Here is a 20101-nt window from a genome sequence, read left to right as displayed (position 1 = left end):
CTTCCCAGACTTGTTCTGGGTGTCCAGCCTTGAGCCCTGTGCTCCTGAGAGCTTAGGGAGTGAGGGGATTTTTGACATCAGGTGGCAGGCCTTGGCCTTCATTTCTCCCAGCCTCTGCTTCTTTATCTGTAAAATGGGGGTCCTGGTACCTCTCCCTGGTAGTGCTTGGTGGGGAGGGGATTAAAGTAAATAACGGATGCCTGGAACTTAGTAAGAACCCCGCCATTATTACTAACACTGTTATTTTTATTTTTATTTTCTTACCGTCGCATTATTATTCATGCTCCCAGGGCCCTAGCAGCTGCAGTGGCTCTGGGCCTGGGCAGAATTCTGGTCTGCAGAGAAGTTGCAGTTTCTAATTAGTCAGTGCCCCAAGGAGAGGGCCTGGGTTTTTATTTTTGCTGGAAGATCCCACCTGCCCAAGGCTTCCCGGCCCAACATCCACTGGGCTGGGGCTGTGCCCCGTCTCCAGCCTCAGGTAGGGGGCCTGGCTCCAGGCAAAAGCCTCCCCAAATTTCCCCTGCCACTCCCTCCGCCTCCCAGACCTCCAGGGCCATGAATCATTTATGAGGCAAAAATGAAACCAATTAAAGACAAACTTTGAAAGCCTCTAATTGCTGTGCCTGGTGGCACCCAGGCATGAGGGGAGGCAGGCCCGCCCGGTGCGGAATCTCCTTGGCCCGGCCTTCCCCGGCCTCCTGTCCCCCCGCGTCGCAGGGCGCCACGGCTCCCCGCCGCCTCCCGGCCGGCCACGGACGTGCCTGCGCGGCTCCGGCGGCTCCGGCGGCGGCTGCTGCTGCTGCTGCTGCTGCGTCTGCCGCCCCGGCGCCCGCCGCCCGCCGCCCGGGTCCCAGGCCGGCTAATTAGGGCCGCTCCCCTCCCCTCCCCGCCGCCCGCCGCCGCGCCAGGCCCGAGGTGATGGCGGCTGTTCCTGCCCTTCTGGGGTCTGTGACCCAGAGCTGGCCGCGCTCCTCGGGCGGGAGCCAGCTCTGCTCGCCTAGCTTAACCCAGACAAGCCAGGACTCCCCGTCCCTGAACGAGGGAGGCTGGGGCTCCCTGTGCCCCACTGTGGGGTGAGGTTTGTAGGCTCCGGGGAGTGGCGGGGTACATGGCTTGGACAGTCCCATTCAGTCCCCGGGAGAGAGAGAGATGCTCATCCCGGGGAGAAGAGCTGATGAGATGGAAGCTGGGGGGACCGGGGAGAGGGGCGGGGGGCGGGGAGTCAGCGCCTGAGGTGGTGGCTCGGTGCAGCGGGATCCAGCTCTTCCTCTCAGCTTTGCCACCGACAGCAAAAGTGATCTCACACAGGTTGCTCAGCCTCCGTTTCCCCGTTTGTAAACTATCAGGGCTGACTCGTCTTCTGGATTGGGGATTCGAGGAGCTAGGTTTTATTTGCCCCCCACTGCCCTCTCTTGGGGGCTGCCGGGGAGGTGAGGTCAGGGGCTGGATGTGGACCCAGCAGGGCCTGCCTCCGTGCCAAGAGATCTGGGCACCAGTGACCAGCCTGCTCTCTGTGCCGAGGGCCAGGCAGGCCCTGGGCACTCAGGCACGTTGTTTGCTGAAACCGAATTTCTGTGCTTGTGTTTTTCCATAATTATATTAGCAGGTGGGATTTTTCCTCGGGGGAAGCGGTGGGAGGGGGAGCGCCATGGCAGTGTCCCCGCCCGCACTGAGCATGAGCTGGGCTCTGCCCGCCTGCCCGTAATGATTTTTTAATTATGCAGCCAGTGCTCGGAATTGCTAATCCACCTCCAGCGCAGCATCCCCTCCTGCAGCTCACACCCCAGCCCCTCACTGGTGTCCCCGGAGTGGTGGTGCCCAACCCCGCGCCCTTCGCCGATGCCTGTGCTGGGGACACCGCCACAGTGGGAGAGGGGAGACCAGGAAGGGCTGAACAGGCACCTCTCTGGCTGCGAGTGGAAGAACTTGGTGCTGGGGCCTGTGTCTCTCTTTGCCCCCCTGCCCCCAGCACGGCTTGCCCCCTGCAGGACAGCTGTGGCTCTGGAAGGGGGCAGGGGAATTATCAGTGCCCACCCCTGTGTGACGCGGCCACACCCGTTTCAGGGACATCAGCCCATCTCCCCAGCCTGTGTGAACCCCAAAGACACACCGAAGTATGATCTTTGATTGTGTCACCCTCACAGTTTACTTCCCTTCCCCACACACGCTCCACCTCACAGTTACACAGGCACAACATCACACTCTGTGTGTTTCTTATATGTAGAGCCATACCTGAGGACCAGGGCACCCTCGGGAGACCTCACTGCTGCCTTCCCTGCCCTGCAGTGGCCCTGCCCCCCCTCCCTTGTCTCCATGCCCTCCCACACCCCCACCCTCCCCCCTGACTGGGACCCATTCAGGTCTCCCCGCTCCCACCTGGTGGGGTGGCTTCCTGTGGCTGGGGCCTGCCTGAACCTCCATCGACCTGGCCTGGGGGAGGTGGAGGGGGGTAGGGGGATTTTGCAGCGCTGTGGCTGCAGCTCCTCTCCAGGCGCCCAGCTGTGGCATCTGTCAAGGTCAGATAGCGACTCCGGAACCAGCCGGCTCGGGCCCCACGGCCCCTCTCGCCTCATTATTTTTGTGTTCCGGGGCTGTGGCGGGCAGCGACACCTCCCTCCTCCTCAGCCTCCCGCCTCCCGCCTCTTGCCTGCCTCCCCCACGCCTCTGCAGGGAGGGCCTTCGGTCTGGGGGCTTTTGTTTTCCAGTTTTTTTTTTTCATGCTCAGGCCAGGCAGGCGGGTAGACGCTGGCCAGAGCTGTTGGGGTTTGAATGCAGACAAGGCAGGTGCCTCCCTCTCATGGCTGTGACAGGCTAGTGGAACCCTGGATTGGTTTCTCAGGGGGACAAACTGAAGCTGGGTGGAGCCCAGCCTCACCACAGCCCCAGTGCACCTGTGGGCAGCTTCCTGTTTCCATAGGGGCCCCAGCACCTGGCATCAGTTCCTGTCTGCATCATCCCCGGCCCAGTTGGGCCTCAGACTCACATCCCAGACCCCTTAGAAGCCCCGATACTACTCACAGTACACACACACACACACACACACACCACACTGGTGTACACGTGGCAGAGATGTGTTGACACCCACAGGCCAGAAGAACCCACAAACATCTATCCACCGTGTAAACCACTATACTTGCACACATACTCTCGGGCATTCAGGTACATCACCGATGTAGATGGCACACGTTTCACTTTTACACAGGGAGGTCACACAAAGGCCTCTACAGATGACACCGGTATATAAGCTCCATGTCCACATCAATGCTGAAACCCACATGCACCTAGGCACCCCAGACACACGTATGCACACAGCATGCACAGGTGTCTGACACACCTCCCGGGCGGACACACATAGCTATCCCTGTCCATAGTGCTGCTCCTCCCAATACTCCAACCCGAGCTCACTCCTTGGGGCCTAGTGTTCCTTGAGCACAGTTATGCCACCCAAGGGGCTTTTGTCCCCTGAAATGTTGAAGGGAGCTTGACACCTCCCCCTGGATGTGCTCTGTGTTTCCAGGAAGCCCCTGGACAGTGGGAAATGGCAGTTGACAGATGGCTGCTCTACCCACATGGCCAGACTCTTTATGCGCACCACCCTGAGCCCAAGAGCACCAAGATGGAGTGGGATGGGGTCCCAGAGGGTGTCATGATGGGCTTGGTGGCTACTGGCAGCGAGGGCAGGCTCGGGGGAGGCCTTTCAGGCACTGTCTCTGGGACCTTCTGCCTACCTCCAGCTCCTGATTAGGGTGTGTATGTGTTGGGGGGATGAGATGTGGGCAGACTCCAGGCCCCCGAGGGTCTCTGGGGTATCCCTGGCCATCCTCTCACTTCCTCCAGCTGTGGACTGCTGTGACCGCCCCTCAGAGGGGGAGGTAGCTGGAGGTTTAGCAGGGGCAGGGCCCCCACCCCCCAGGAAACTCAAAACCCTGGGCCAGCCGCGGGTGGCGGGTTGGGGCAGGCACAAAGAGGGCCTCTGTGCGGCCCGGCTGGGCTGCCCACAGGATTCTGGGGGAGGAGGCAGGAGCCGGTTTCCGTCCCATTCTGCTTCCTGCGGAGGCCGCCGGAATGCCCGGAGCTCTGGCCCAGCCTGGCCTGTCCGGCCCACCCGCAGCCCCTTCCCCTGTCTTTTCCTGGGCCTTAGGGTACAGCTGCAGGCTTTTCTACAACAGTGCCCTAACGTGTTTTGACCAGAGCCTGAGAGCCAGGACCCATGGGAAACTTAGAGAGGGTTCCCCTAGACTGAGAGCTGAAAAGCCCCAATCCCTCCCTCCATGTGCCTCAGAGCCTTCGGCCAGTGTTGGAGGGCCAGGCCCTGTAGTCGCACAGACCTGGTTTCAAGTCCTGGCTCTGCCACAAATTGACCTTGTGACCTTAGGCAGACCTGGTGACCTTAGGTGACTTTATTTCCCTAAACCTAAGTTGCCTCATCTGTAAATGGGGATAATAATTTTAAAGTTATAGAGAGAATTAAGTGAGTGAAATGCTTAGCACCTGGCAGAGAGTATGCACTCATTATTAGGGCCTGCCGTCATCAAGTCATCTGGGAAGATGGAGGCAGGAGGGGGCTGGATGCTGCTCACCCCAATAAGCCTCATATCATCTGGGGTTTGGTCCCAACCCTATGACCTAACCCCAAACCCTTCTCTCTAGACCTCAGTTTCCCTAGCTGTAGATCACCAATCAAAGACCAATTTAGGCCCTCTGGGGTGCTCCTTGGTACAGTGATGGCGAACTTTTTGAGCTCGGCGTGTCAGCATTTTGAAAAACCCTAACTTAACTCTGGTGCCGTGTCACATACAGAAATTTTTTGATATTTACAACCATAATAAAACAAAGATTTATATTTTTTGATATTTATTTTATATATTTAAATGCCATTTAACAAAGAAAAATCAACCAAAAAAAGAGTTCGTGTGTCACCTCTGACACGCGTGTCATAGGTTCGCCATCACTGTTAAGATTTGGAGAATGACCCTGTCACACTCTGGAGTCTTTTTTTTTTTTTTCTGTATTCTCTACCTCCTTCCCCCGGGGCCCCTCTGGAATCATGACTCCTGCAGTTTGGGATGAAGAATAAGAACCATTCTCCATTTTACAATGGGAAACTGAGGTTCAGTGTGGGGAAAAGGTTTGGTCACAGTTAACGGGGAAGGAAAAGATGGAGGCACAAACCTAGACCTCAGGACTCCAGTCCCCTAGCCAGTCATAACTGCCCTCCCCCAAACTGCAGAAGGACTGACCCCCCCAATTCCTTGGGCCAAGTGTCTGAACTAGCCTTCCCTGGCTTGCCTAGTAGTGAGACCCACAAGCAGGGAGGTCCTAAGCAAGTGTATGGGCTCTGATTCCAGGCTGATGTCACCACTTTGCAAAACGTTAGCTAAGGTCCAGGTGGTTTTAAATGGGGAAGGCATCATTTTCTCTACATCAAAACTGCTTATCAAATTAACTGCTCTAAAAGGGGCAATAATAATACTTAAGAAAGTACGTATGAGGATTCAATGAGACAAGGAATGATCAGTGTTTGGCACACAGGGAGGCCTTCATTCATGTTAGCTCTTATCTTCACGGTCCCATGTTACAGATGGGGAAATGGGCTCAGAGGCCATAGGCCAAGGTCACACTGCAAGGAAGACCCCTCCTCATCCTTTCACTCATCCAGGGATGAGGAAGGCCTTGTCTTTTAGAGGTGTCCCGGGCTCTGCACCTCACTCCCTTGAGCCCCAGGTCAGGGTATACCTCCTGGGCCTCAGTTTTCCTACCCATGAAATAGGCTGATCCCCTCTTCCAGAACTTTTGGGAGTTCTGTGAGGAAGCACAGAGCCTGTGTACTCCTGGGGTTTCTCAGCAGCCTGTTTCTGTCCCCAGGCAAGGGGGTTGTGCCTGCCCTGGGAGGAGGGGTATAAGAGTGTCAGGGGGTGTGGAGTCCAGGAAACATGATTGCAGCCCCCTGTTCTGTTCTTGGCAGTCAATTTTGGGGTAGTAGTCTTGGGGAGACCCTAGTGTATTGAGGGCATGTCCCACCCCAGACCATCTGCTAGGTGCTAGGAATGGTCAATGTGTCCTTGTATGTATGTCCATTCGTAGCTGGACTTGTGCTCTGCTCTCTGGCCAGGTCTGCACTTCTCCCAGCCTCCAAGACCAGTGTCCCATGGGCATCTCCTTGGGCCTGAGTGGGGCTTTTGTTCCCTCTGGAAACTCCCCAGGCTGAATCATGGAAATCAGAGACGGACCCCCCCGCCCCCCCCCCCCCCACACACACACATGCACCCAATTGCTCAACTCAGTTCAACCACCATAGCCTGTGGTCTATTGCCTGCCACCACTGGCCAGTTTTCCATCAGTCTGTCTGTCCATCTCGCCTCCCTTGGAGGCCAAGGAGACCGGCCCACCAAGGTGGGTGGAGGAGTCTAAGGGGGTGGAACAGGGATGTCAGGAGTGAGCGTGGAACTGTGGGGGAAGGGTACTGCGATGAGCCGGGGTATGCAAGTCTGCAAAGCTGGCTTGCCCAGGCTATGGCAGCTCTGGCTCCCCTGCAGGGCCCTGAAGTCCCCACTGAAATGCAACCTCCTCCAGGAGGCCTTACCTCAGCAGAAGGGACAGCTGGGAGGCTGTTCCAGCCAGCGGAGAAGAGAGGGAGGGAGGGAGGGTTGGCCCCTTGTTCACACTCTGCTCTTAGTAGTGGTAATTGTACAACTCTGTAAATTTATGAAAAAGTATTGAATTGTTCAGCCACTTATAAATGGCTGATTTGTATAGTATATTAACTATATCTCAGTAAAGCAATAAAAAAAAATTCTCACAGCCACTTCTCCATTTCTTAGGAACCCTTTCAGGCTTGTGTTCCCCCCCTGGTAACCTCTCTTTAATCCTTAACTCACAGGCTACTGGTCCCTTCTTCCAAGAAGGCCCTTCATCCCATGCCCCACTCGGTTCCCTTCTTGCTCGTTTCACATTGGGTGGCCCAGCTCCTGCGCACTTTTCCAGAAGGTCTGTGTCCTTCTTGTCTTCAGCAGCACAGGGCATGGGGCTGCTATTGGGTCGGTTGGGGGCTGTGTGTAACTGAGCACTAGAACGTCTCACTGGGGGCCACCTGCGTGCACGTCTACATGCAGACAGTACCATCCCTCGCCACGGTGCCCCCGTGCCCCACCCCCTGCTGCCTGGCTTGAGAAGCTTAAGACAGAGCTCTATTGGGGATGAATCCTGGTTCCTCTGGGGCTGAGGGTGGGGTGAAGGTACAGCTACCACCTCCGGTGACCTCATTGTCAGCTGGCATTATGTTGTCACTGGCCCAGCATTCTGGGTTCCTGCCTGGGTATTTCCAAGCCCCCCAGGTGGGGGTACTCCCCTGGGGGTCTGTGACAGCTCACCCCCTGACCACGTAAAGGTGACAGGCACGGTAACAACTCTGGGAGATGGAGGCAGTCTCGGGGTAGCTGGGTCACCTTGCTCTGGACGACTCTTGTCAATTGCCCAGGTGAGCAAAGGCAGTCACCAGAGCAGGGTGGCAACTGACACTTGAGCTCTGGGTTCGAGTTCTACCCCAAACAGCACCAGCTGTTTGACCTTGTCCTGACAGCTCGAATCTCTCTGAGCCTTAATTTCCTCATCTCTAAAATTGGTTAAAAGTTCCTATTTCCCAGGTTCTGGAAAAGGAGTCAAGGAGGGAGAGGAGAATGTAAAACATAAGAGCACAGGGCCTGGGACACAGTAAGTGCTCAGTAAATGCTAGCTGATAGGGTTAGTTAGTTAAGGGAGCCTTTGTGTCACTAAGGGAGCTGGGTAGAGAAAGGCAGAGTCTATGCCTTCTGGGGCTGACCAGGGTCTGGGGTTACAGACAAGGGGTGGCCCCACTGACAGGAGAGTGGCCCCAGCTTTGACTCTCTCTCTCTCTTCCCAGCCCAGCGAGTGAACTTGAACCCACAAGAGATTGGTCCCCATGGCCAAGCCCTGAGAGGCCTCCAGCCAGAGCGGGCTGGGGCCCTAGGGAGGTGGATCTCATCTAGTCTCCCCCAAACCTCCCCCTCTACCTTCCTTTCCCATGGGTATGACCACCTGCTTTCTCTTGGTCCCCAGGTCCCCAAGTCTGGGATTCTCTCCTCAGGGCTCTGCCTCCATGTCGCTCAGACCCGGGTCGGTGCGCTGGGTCTCTGAGCCTGCCCACTCCTCCTCTGCTTTCTGTGATGCTGTGTCCTCTAGCCTCTACCATGTGCCGAATCCTCTCAAGCCCTCCTTTCTCTGACCCACCCCTCAGTTCTCTGTCTCATGATCCTCTGTCCCCACCACCTGTCTCTGTTCTTCGGCCCCCATGTTCCCCTTTGCCCCCCAGCTCTCTAAGACTGATCTCCCCCACCCCCCTGCACCCCCCTCGGGCTCTGTCCCGCCCGTCAGCCCCTGGTCCCAGCTCCTGGCCGGCCCGGCTCCTGCATGGACAAAGGGGTCCTTTGTGGGCTGACCGCGCCTGGCGGGGCGGCGGGGCGCTGGCTCCACATTGCTGATGAAACGGAGCCCTTTGTTGTCCCTCCTCAGGCGCAGTATTTCTTTTTGGGGGCTGGATGCGTTCCTGGCAGGGCCGATGATGGATGCGCCCGCCGCCGCCCGCCTGCCCGCCAGCTTTCCCTCCCGCTCATTCCCGCTCCGCTTCAGCGCAGCCCCAGCTCCTCCCCTGCTGCCTTGGCACTGCCAGGCCCTTCCTGGCCTGGGAAGGGTTGCTGTGTGCCCTGCAGTAGAAGGCTGGGGCCGGGGAGACGGCCTTCTCTTGTGTCCTCCTGTTCCACGAGTAGAGCAAACGGGCCCTGTGGTCGGGTCCACTGAGACCAGGGCGTCAGCTTTTTCCAGGGGATGAGCCAGGTAGAGGGCAGATTTGGAACATCTTAGGGACCAGGACTTGGGGACTAAGTGTTGGTGTCTGCCCACTCTGGGGTTTGAAGATAGTGAGTCTGCATGCCAGTTCCCCTTGTGTACTCCCCACCTTCAGTTGCTGTGGCTGAGAAACCACAGTGTTCTGCCTGCAGCACCTGTTCAATGACATATCACGTCCTCGGTTCCTGAGCTCAGCATGTCCCAGGACCTGGGGGGCTGGGAGAGGGTAGTCCCTGAGGAAAGACAGAAAAATGGAAGATTTAAAGAGAAATTCAAAGACAGGGCCAGAGATGAACAGAACATGAGGTTTGGTCCCCACCACATGAGACTCAGGATGGAGACAAAGCAGGGAGGTTCAGCCAGAGCACCAGCCCTGAACGCAGGCCGGGCTGTGTGTTGGAGGGAGCTGACTTCTAATTGACCTGCCAGCCCCGCACGCAGAGCCAGATCCTGGAGCTGGGAGGTGGGGGAGGGTGGGGGGGGTGAGTAGAGCAAGAGCAGAGTTAATGCCGCTATCGATTTCTGCCACCAGCCAGCAGGCCGCAGAGGGGGGGGGGGGGGGGGGGGGGATGCGCACAGGGGCTAGGGCACAGACTGCTCCCCTCCCCAGCTCTCCAACCCGCGGGCGCCTGCCTTCTCCTGTCGGGCTGCTAGGAATGTAGCCTGGGGCTGGGTAGTTGAGCTCAGATGGGCAGGAGCTCGGTGAGTTGACTTGGGGTGCTGGTCTCTGGCCTGATCTCACTAGCCCTAGTCCCCAACACCTAGCCAGGGTCACTGGTGCCTGGAGGGATACTGACCTCTGAGGAGAGAGGCGAAGAGCTAGCCTGGGCTTGGCCCTTAGGCGGTCGGGTGGAGCAAAGCTATCCTTGGGGATATATGACCCTCTTTCTCTTACTACAACTCTGACGTCTGTGACACCTGAAGCCCAGCATGGACAGGCCCTCCTGGGTTTGTCCTGGTGGAATCTGCCAGCTTGCCCAGCTCTTCCTCACCATTCATCTACTTTCACCAGGAAGGAGCCTAGGTGGGCTGGTGCCCACTGGGGCAGGCCAAAGAGTGTCTGGCTTTCTACTAATGCCTGCCATTTGTCTCACCCTGGAGATAAGGGTTTCCCTTTCCTACACTTGCTCCTCCTTGTGACCACTGCTTAGCAGTCTTGGGGCAGAGGCCCTGCCTGCTTGGGGTCTCAATTTTCCTCTCTGTCTGTGCAGAGGGTTGGACTAGATGACCTCCTGGGACACGCTGAGTCCTGTGACTGGGGGATGGTGGGGTTGCCTGGGGACAAAGATGCAGTGTGTGCCGCCCCCAAGGCCAGGGCGGGGCAGGCCCAGCCAGATGTGTGCCTCCCCCTTGATCCACCAGCTGCTTAGGCTGAGCCCTGTCCTCCCGCCTCTTTTCTGGGGGTTGCTAGGCCAAGGCAAGCAGACAGGGAAGGAATGCTAGAGAGCCGGGGCTGATGAGGAAACTGCCACTCCGCTCCATCTGGAATAGTTCCTCCCAGAGCTCCTGGCCAAGGAGCCCGGCTGCTCATGTGCCTTAGTCTTGGGGCCTGAGCAGAACAGGCTCTGTCCTGGGAAGGGTCACACCTAATCTCAGTTCCAACTTGCCCCAGCCAGAGGTCCCTCCTGCCCACAGCCCAGGTCCATCTGGAAGTCAGGCTGGAACACAGCAGTGAGGCCTGAGTAGAGATAAGAGTGGGGTCTGTGGTTTGAGAGTGAGAAGGAAGTGTGTGCTGATGTGTGCACAAGCGTGTCCCCCGCTCTTGCAGGTGAAGGCTTGTCCTCTGGCATAGTATCCTGTCTGCCCTGTAGCAGGAGGATACATGCTCCTTGAAATAAGGTTTCTGAGCTCTTATTTGGCAAATTCTGTTAAACAACAGCAAACTGTTTCTTTACCTGCAGGACTTACCAGAGCCTTGAGATCGTTGATGTGATAGGAATATTCAATGAAAATCCAGGGGCAGCTTCCCACACTTTTTGGTCTACACCTTCTGTTGGTCTACCCTTCAGAGGCTGTTCCAACTCCTCTTCTCCATAATTGGGCCAGGGAAGGAAGATTAGGAAGTAGAAGGTGACTTTATAACAGGTGTGGGCAAACTTTTTGACTCGAAGGCCACAATGGGTTCTTAAACTGGACCGGAGGGCCGGAACAAAAGCATGGATGGAGTGTTTGTGTGAACTAATATAAATTCAAAGTAAACATCATTACATAAAAGGGTACGGTTTTTTTTTTTGTTTTTTTTTTTTAGTTTTATTCATTTCAAACAGGCCGGATCTGGCCCTCGGGCCGTAGTTTGCCCACGGCTGCTTTATAATCTCCCCAAGCTCAATGAACATCTCCAGCTCTCAGCCCAGGAAGGACTGCCTGCCTCCATCAGGTCTCCCAGATCCGAGCAAGGCAGTTCTGGCTGAGCCACTTCATTTTTCATCCGTGGGCTAGTCAATTCTCTTAAACCTTGTCTTCCTCATCTATAAAATAGGATATTACTAGTCATTACTTCATAGGGTTCTTGTGAGTCTTAACTGAGATAATACAAATTTTAAAATCCTACCTATGGGCGCGGGCTGGCACTTATTAAATACCTAGTGGTTGTTAGATACTGGTGGTGGTAGAGGAGGAGATGTTTACCACTGCTCTGACACTGTATCCTCTTGTCCTGACAGAGTGAAGACACTTCCACGTGAACAGCTGACCATGTGCCTGCCCTGAGCATCGAGGCCCACCAGGCATCTCTGTTGTGGGCAGCAGGGCCCGGCATTTGTCTGAGGACTCCCACAGTTGGCAGGCTCCCCCAGCACCCGGGTCTGGGCCTCGGCCCCACCATGTCGAGCCTCAGCAGTGGCTCCCAGGACACCAGTGGCAGTAGCAGCACCACCAATGGCAGCAGTGGCAGTGGCCCAAAGGCAGGAGTGGCCAACAAGAGTGCAGCGGTGGCTACTGCTGCACCAGCCTCCGTGGCCGATGACGCACCACCCCCCGAACGTCGGAACAAAAGCGGCATCATCAGCGAACCCCTCAACAAGAGCCTGCGCCGCTCCCGCCCTCTCTCCCACTACTCTTCCTTTGGGGGCAGTGGGGGCGGTGGCGGTGGCAGCATGATGGGTGGGGAGTCTGCCGACAAGGCTGCTGCAGCCGCAGCTGCTGCCTCCCTGTTGGCCAATGGGCACGACCTGGCCGCAGCCTTGGCTGTGGACAAAAGCAACCCTACCTCAAAGCACAAAAGTGGTGCTGTGGCCAGCCTGCTGAGCAAGGCTGAGCGGGCCACGGAGCTAGCAGCTGAAGGACAGCTGACGCTGCAGCAGTTCGCGCAGTCTACGGAGATGCTAAAGCGCGTGGTGCAGGAGCACCTACCGCTAATGAGCGAGGCGGGTGCGGGCCTGCCCGACATGGAGGCCGTGGCAGGTGCCGAAGCCCTCAATGGCCAGTCCGACTTCCCCTACCTGGGCACCTTCCCCATCAACCCAGGCCTCTTCATCATGACCCCGGCGGGTGTGTTCCTGGCTGAGAGTGCGCTGCACATGGCAGGCCTGGCCGAGTACCCCATGCAGGGCGAGCTGGCCTCCGCCATCAGCTCAGGCAAGAAGAAGCGGAAACGCTGCGGCATGTGCCCGCCCTGCCGGCGGCGCATCAACTGCGAGCAGTGCAGCAGTTGTAGGAACCGAAAGACTGGCCATCAGATTTGCAAATTCAGAAAATGTGAGGAACTCAAAAAGAAGCCTTCCGCTGCTCTGGAGGTAACGGCGCCTTAGAGGGAGGTGTGTGGGCTCTTGTGTCTGTCTGGCAGTCCAAACCCACCCCCAGCCCCACCTTTCCCGCCTGGGTGAGGGTCTGGGGGATGCCCAGTCCCTGGGCTCTGGGGTTCTAGGCCAGTCTCTGAGACACCAGTTCACTGCCCCCAACATCAGAGCCACATCCTGACATCCCATTAGGTTGTAGTTTGCAAGGCAAGCATAAAACTCCAGGCAAGGGCCTCGCCTTCCCAGCCAGGCCCCCCAGGAGTTCTGGGTCAGGTATTGAGATTCCCATACACATCCCAACTTCCCAAATTCCAGACATGTCCTAAAGCTTCCCGTCTGTGACCTAAGATTCTGGGACTCTCCCCTGTCCCATTTGACAGGGTTCTGTCCCATGGACCCTGTGGCTTTAAGGTAACCCTATCACTTGTCCCTTCAGAGCCTCGCCTTCCCCCAAGGCCACTCAAGGATAGAGCAGCTCCAGTGCTGGCAGCCCTGCTCTGAAGCCTGGAAAAACCCTGGTTCTAGACGCCTCATTGACATATTTGGGGTGCCTTGAGGCCCCAAGATCAGTCTGGTTGCATAGCCAATGACCAGGGACCTATGGGCCTGGAGTTAGGTGGTGAGCCTGGGGTGTGGGCAAGGCCTGTCCACGATGGGATTGGCTTAAAGAAGGCCAAATGGTTCCCATATTGCTCTCTCTCTGCCTCGAGGCTAGGCCTGTCCCTGTTCCCCCAGCTGTGTCAGCCCAGCCCAGCTGTGGTGCCAGGCCTGGGTACAAAAGTATCTTTTCTGCCTGCTGCCCCTGCCCTGGCCCCAGCTCTCTGAGTGGGCTTGATGCAAATGTCCAGAATGGTTGGAAAACAATAATGGCATCTCAGCCGTGGCTACCCACCCGCTGAGCCCCAAACCTCATATATCTGCTCTCCTGCCCAGAGAATACACCTATATGCACACAAAGGCACCCACACTCTCGTCTGTTGTAGGCACACACACACCCCTGCCCAGTGCACATAGACGTAGCCTCTTAATAAACATAGCAAGTATCCTTTCTCCCCACCACAGCTCCAAACATGCTACACACCGTAGCAGAGCTCAAGGCGTCCATCCACATATGTGTTCAGTGCACACGCTTACACGTAAGCTCATTCGACAGAAACCTGCACACAGCTCCCAGGTGCACCAAAGCCGCCTGGTGCTTGTGGCCTTTGGACCAGGGGAAGGGATGTTTCTGTCTGGAAGGAGGCTTCCTGGGCACAGTGGTTCAGGAGGCCTCAAGGTGCTCCAGGCCCTTCAGCGACCCAGTGGGTCAAGGCTCCTTCTCTGGCCTGGTCAGGATGGCAGGAACTCCACAGGGTGGCTGCCTTTACTCTATGCCCATCCCTCCACCATGAGACCATCCACGGGGAACATCTTTGCACCAGACCCAGCCGGACCCTGACTGAACTCTCTCCTTGTTTTTGTCTCCCGCCCCCGCCAGAAGGTGATGCTTCCGACGGGAGCCGCCTTCCGGTGGTTTCAGTGACGGCGGCGGGAACCCAAAGCTGCCCTCTCCGTGCAATGTCACTGCTCGTGTGGTCTCCGGCAAGGGATTCGGGCGAAGACAAACGGATGCACCCATCTTTAGAACCAAAAATATTCTCTCACAGATTTCATTCCTGTTTTTATATATATATATTTTTTGTTGTCGTTTTAACATCTCCACGTCCCTAGTATAAAAAGAAAAAGGAAAAAAATTTAACTGCTTTTTCGGAAGAACAACAACAAAAAAAAAGAGGTAAAGACGAATCTATAAAGTACCGAGACTTCCTGGGCAAAGAATGGACAATCAGTTTCCTTCCTGTGTCGATGTCGATGTTGTCTGTGCAGGAGATGCAGTTTTGTGTAGAGAATGTAAATTTCTGTAACCTTTTGAAATCTAGTTACTAATAAGCACTACTGTAATTTAGCACAGTTTAACTCCACCCTCATTTAAACTTCCTTTGATTCTTTCTGACCATGAAATAGTGCATAGTTTGCCTGGAGAACCCACTCGCGTTTATAAAGAGAATGTTGATGGCGCCGTGTTGAAGCCCCTCTGTATCCATCCACGTGGGCAGAGCTGCCTTGAGGAGCTCACAGAGGGGGAGGGAGAAGACTCCCCAACCCCCAGGCCCAGGCCAGGCGTGCTACACCCACAGTCCCCACAATGGGGTCCCCCACCCCAACAATGATTTTGCAAAAATGAAAGTTCTGTTTGTTTATTCATTGAGATCTGGGGAGCCCATGTCTCGATAGTTCTGATCGTGATCGTGGCTACTTCCCTTAGAGAAAGTAAGTCCTTTTTTTTCCGGCCTGGCTGATGGCGACAGAAGAAAGGGCTTCTTTGCGTGGTCCCCGGCCAGTGGGGGTGGGTGCCCAGGGGGGTCCCCTTCGGCCTGGGCCCTCTTGCCCATGGCCAGCTTCCTGCTGATGAACATGCTGTTTGTATTGTTTTAGGAAACCAGGCTGTTTTGTGAATAAAACGAATGCATGTTTGTGTCATGAAGCACCGCTGGCTTCTTGCTCTTGGGTTTGGGGGGCTGCTGCTGGGCAGGGATTGTCTGGGACCACCTTGGGGGAGAAGAAGAATCACCCGGGGACTTTTAGAGTGGGATCTCTTGGGAAGTGAGGCCTTCTGGATACACAAGGCGGGCAAGCAGGAGCAGCCAGCCTGGATGGCAGGATGGAAATGCTATTAATCTGGCAGTGGCTGGTACTGGAGCACCTCCCCTGCCTGATTGTACCCCTGCCTCAGAACCGGAACCTCCAGGGACTTTCATTCACCTGGGGCCACCTTCTCTATTCATCTAAAGTCAACAGCACCTGATCAGTGCAAAGCAGCCAGCAGTCCTGGGGGTGGGGCTTGAGCTGCCTGTTCAGGTTCTTATCTCCTCTTACTTGCAGGGATCTAGTGCTCCCCCAACCACTGATGTGAGTCCCCAGGGTTCATAGCCAGCACACACACAGGGACCCCATGTACCCCTCTTTAGGCCTGAGGGCTATTGGACTGGGGCCTAGGGTATCCCTGGCTTTGTCTCTTGTGACTATCCCCACCCCCAGAAAGTTTGTTGGCACAAGGTTGTCTGGGACCTCAGAGGTCAGATGACGGGAAGTCACCCACAGAGCCTCGTGGTCTAGGCCAGGGCAGCCTGAACCAGAAGGGATAGCTGCTGTACACCCCTACCCTGCACATCACAGAGGCTGGCTGCAGGATGAGGCCTACCATCCACTGGACAGGGAGGCATTCTTCCCACCCAGCTGCTTGGAGCCGGCCTGAGACAGGCTAGGCTTGAGGAAGGACTTCCGGAAGATGTGGGGCCTGGCTTCAGGTGGGTGAGGGCTTTGGGGATGACGGAAGGAGCTACTTCTGAAACTGAGTGGGCAGAGAGGTGAGGGACATGGGACGGCTCTATCGTTTCTGGGAGAGGAGAAGCAGCCATGTTGGTTGGGGTTCTGACCCTCAGCCCTTTCCCGTGTGCCACAAGCTCCTTTCCAGCACCAGGAGCTCAGCAGCCTGGCCTGGCACAGCGGGGGCAGGCGGGGGAGGTGGGAGGCTGCTTTCAACTCCATCTCTGCCTGGGAAAAATTCCCTTTCATGTGGCTGCCTGTGATCTCTCCAGGCGGCTCTGCCGATGGGGGCGTCCAGCAGGGAGTAGGGGGAGGTGTTGCAGCGGGGGCACCCTCACCCCCTGCACAAGGCAAACTGCAGCACCTCAGAACCTTGAAGGGATGGAAAGGATCCTCCTTAGGGGGTGGGGATGGGAAGCCTGGCCAGCAGGGGGCACCCAGGCTGGAGGCCCCTTCATGCCCCCACCTGGCTGCTGGCAACACAAAAGCTGCAGATGGCCTCGGCCAGCCCTTAGGTGCGGGGTGGATGGCTCCTGTGCCAGCCCCAAGGGGGAGGGGGGGGGGGGTGCCGTGACTCAGCCAGTCTGTACCTTGTATTGTGCCAACTTACAGCCCAGCCATAGCTCCTGCCCCCCCTCCCCGCCCCAACACACACACACACACACACACACACACACACACACACACTACAGAGAAGCCCTCACCTCTTCCAACTTCAGCTTTTTGCGCTCTGCTTTGTGGAAATGGTAGGTCAGCCCCCAGGCGGGGGTGGGGATAGCTGTGAGGCTGAACACATGATGAAACCTCAGTTACCTCATCTGGGAAATGGGGACAATTAATAGTCTCTCTCCCATAAAGGGGCCTTCGGATGAAATGAGATCACTCTAGGGAAGGGCCTGGCTCATCTTAAGCGCTTGATCAATGGCAGCTGGTGGTGGTATTTTATTTATTTTTAAAATGTTTTTATTGATTTTAGAGAGAGAGAGAAGCATCAATCCAGTCCCTCCTGTATGTACCCCAACCAGGGACTGAACCTGAAACCTGGGCATGTGCCCTGACCAGGGATCCAACTGGTGACCTTTTGATGAACGGATGACGCTCAACCAACTGAGCCACACTGGCCAGGGCTGATGTTACTATTTTAAAACTATTGACCTAAATCTCACCAAGATGTCCCCCACCTTCCACCCAAGTGTGTGTCTTCCCTAAAAACCTCGCCATCCCACCTCCCACCTCACTCCTTCCCAGCAAGCCCCAGCCCTGTCCGTCTGCCTGTTGCTCTGGCTCACTGTCTCTGAAGCTCTCTCCTGATGGTCTCTGTTGGTCTCTGACTCTTCTGTGTCTCTGAGCCTCCATGTCTCTCATGTTTCTCCATCTCTGTATCCTGTCCCTCCCTGCCTTTCTCTTACAGGTTCATCCCTGCTGGTCTCCTGTCTGACAGAGAAGTATTTAGGGGCGGCTTCCCCGTGAAGTATGCCCAGTTCCCCTCCCCAGGAGGTGCTCTCAGCTCCGCACTGCTACAGTTGGGAGCCTGACCTCCTAGTGACCCAGGAACCTTTACCTGTGTGGCAGGGAGTGGTGGGATAAGCTGGAGTGCACAAGGGGCTGGAGTCAAAACCAGCCTCCATGCAGCCAAGTGGTGTGGGGTGTGTGTGTGTGTGTGTGTGTGTGTGTGTGTGAGAGAGAGAGATGCTTCAAGGCCCTGGCAACCATGTGAGGCCTTGTGTGACACTATGTGTGACTATGTGTGACACTGAGTGTGTCATGCAAATGGGTCTCTGACAGTGTGTGGTAAACTATGATGTGAGACCTCTTGTGGCTGTGGGTTAGTATATGATGTCAGCAGCCACACTTTGGGATATTCTGTGGCATTGCATGTGTAATCCTGTAACATTGTACAATTCTGTAACAGACCCAGTGTGATACCAGGGTGTACAACTGAATGTGTGACATTGAGTGATTCTATATGTGGGACATTGGATAGGCAGCATTGATCATGTATGGCATACATGACCCTATGACAGACACTGGATGATTCTATATGGTTTGTGACATTGAGTCTGGGGGGCCATCAGGGTGTGGCCCTGAGACTGACATCAGCGATTCTGTATGATTGTGTGATGCTGGCTTGCGACCCTGTGGTAGTGCCCTGGGTGTGTGTGTGTGTGCTCATGACGTTGTATGTCAGTGTGCACCTGTGACCCTCAGTAATGACGACACTGTGAGCCTTGTGTGTCTTTGTCTACAGCATTTCCTGGCTCTCTTCCCTGACAGCCATGCAGCTCTGGGGACAGAGTGGGGGCCCTGGCAGCCCATGACCCCCAGCCTGGTTCTGAGGCCCAGCCTGGGTGGGAGAGCTGGCGTGGGGGCAGCAGGCACAGTTCCCACGGCCACCACGGCCCCTCTCCCAGCCCCACCACAGGGCTTCAGCTCCACAGCATATCCTGGCAACCCCAGCCTCTTTGTTCTCTGTGGCCGCCAAAGGCCTCCCCACCCCAGCCTGCCCTGCCCAGTGCCTGCCAGGCGCCCCCTCCTCCCCACAGCAGCCGGGCTTGGCCTGACCTAGTCCCTTGCTGCCCTTATTCTCCCCTCCCTGCCTGGGGCCCCTGTCTCCTGCCCTGAACCTGACGCAACAGTCCAGACCGGGCCTTTGAACCTCTGCTATGCGCTTGCTGTGGCCGGTCATGTCGTGCAGGAAGAAGGATGCAGGAAAGCTGTAGTGTGCTGGGTAATTGTGGGCCAGGAGCTCAGCTCTCTTATATGGGTACTTCTCAGCCCAAGGCTAGTTGGAGGCTGCCTTCAGTCTGGGACAGTTTCAATTGGCGAGTAAGTTTGCTTCTTTGGCTCCAGAAAGTCATCAGGATGGGGATTATTCCGCATTTTATAGGTGAGAAACCAAAGCCCAGAGAGAGTATGTGACATGCCAGGTCACAGAGCAAGATGGTAGCAGGGTCCTAATTAGAACTTGGCTCTTGGCTGCCAGACCCCTGCGCCAGACTAGGCTGCTTTGGAAGAATCAGCTTCCTCAACGGACAGGAAAGGGGGTCTGGGAATCTGGACACACTGGTCCTCTTTATTTCTTGGTCACCTGGTGACCATGTGTCAAAGTCATGGTGTGTGTGTGTGTGTGTGTGTGTGCGCGCGCGCGTGCTTGCTCCCATGCCCTTGCTGGGTGACCTTGGCCAAATGCCCTTGCCTCTCTGTTCCCAAGAAAGAAGGGCCAGAGGTTGTGGGGTGGGGCACGGGCAGGGTGCTTTGCAGAACAACAAGGTCGCCTCATAGTGCCACGACGCGCAGCATCTCCAATAGGGACGTGGGCTTGGTGGTTCAGGGGGATAGATTCTGGCTTGAGGCCCCAGCCTTGGTTCCCAGGCTAAACCTAGCTCGGCTGTCACAAAGAAGGAGGTGGTAATGGCCGCACGACTCTGCTGTAGTCAAGGCCACTTCAGCCTGACCTGATTGCAGCATCAGCTCCCACTCCCTCCCAGGTGCCAGAGATGGATGGATGGATGGAGGTCACTGCAGCCCGCCCCAGTCCCCCACTGCCCACCCGAAGTCCTTTGCTGACAGGCACTGCTGACAACAGCCACGGTGGGGGAGGACAACCAAGGCGGGGGAGGGCCGGGCAGGCACCAGCATGTTAATAATGCAGACCTTGGCCCAGGCACCCTGCAGGCAGGTAATGGCACAGAGAGGTCCTGCTGTCCCACCAAGGTCACACAGCCCTCCAGTCCAGAGGGTTATGTCCCAGAGGTCCACAACCCCCTGAGGACCCCGTGAAGGCTCTTTCTGCCACTGAGTGGAGATGGCTGGGGAAAGTGGAGGGGGTGCGGGAGGGTCCCCTGAGGCCACCGACCCAGCTGCCAGAGCGGACACTTTCATCTCTTCGCCTGTCGACCTGCCATCCCTCAGCGGCATTAAATTCCCCTCCTGCCAGAGAACAAGGGCTGCCTCAGATTCCAGGCAGCAGGGCGTGAAGATGGGGCGGGCCCAGGGGAGGAGAGCTGGTCCTCCAGGTTCCAGGCCTGGGTGCAGAGCTCCTGCGCTGGGGGCAGGGCATTGGTCTGTGGGTTCTGGTGCCCAGCTACCCTGGTCAGATGAGGTCTATTTCCTGTTGCCTTTTCCTGACTGATGCC

The 20101-nt window shown here is 56.5% G+C and overlaps 1 protein-coding gene across 4 annotated transcripts in view; it reads left to right on the top strand.

The window, feature by feature from the left end:
- Positions 1-15123, top strand: part of CXXC5 (CXXC finger protein 5) — a 33543-nt gene extending 18420 nt beyond the window's left edge. For 2 of the 4 annotated variants that reach the window (XM_070414855.1, XM_070414856.1), the window contains exons 2-3: positions 11526-12596; positions 14077-15123. In XM_070414855.1, the coding sequence (XP_070270956.1) occupies positions 11685-12596; positions 14077-14121 (957 nt within the window). In that variant the 5' untranslated portion in view covers positions 11526-11684 and the 3' untranslated portion in view covers positions 14122-15123. Of the gene's footprint in view, positions 1-6955; positions 6988-10865; positions 10948-11525; positions 12597-14076 lie in introns of those variants that run through there. The other 2 variants (XM_070414858.1, XM_070414857.1) reach the window with 2 other exon arrangements.
- The last annotated feature ends 4978 nt before the right edge of the window (positions 15124-20101 follow it).

Source organism: Myotis yumanensis, unplaced genomic scaffold (assembly GCF_028538775.1).
Source record: "Myotis yumanensis isolate MYYU_CA2020_CCGP unplaced genomic scaffold, mMyoYum1.0.hap1 SCAF_5, whole genome shotgun sequence".
NCBI lineage: Eukaryota > Metazoa > Chordata > Mammalia > Chiroptera > Vespertilionidae > Myotis > Myotis yumanensis.
The sequence above is the reverse complement of the archived record's forward strand: the minus strand, read 5'-3'. Positions and strand labels throughout refer to the sequence as shown.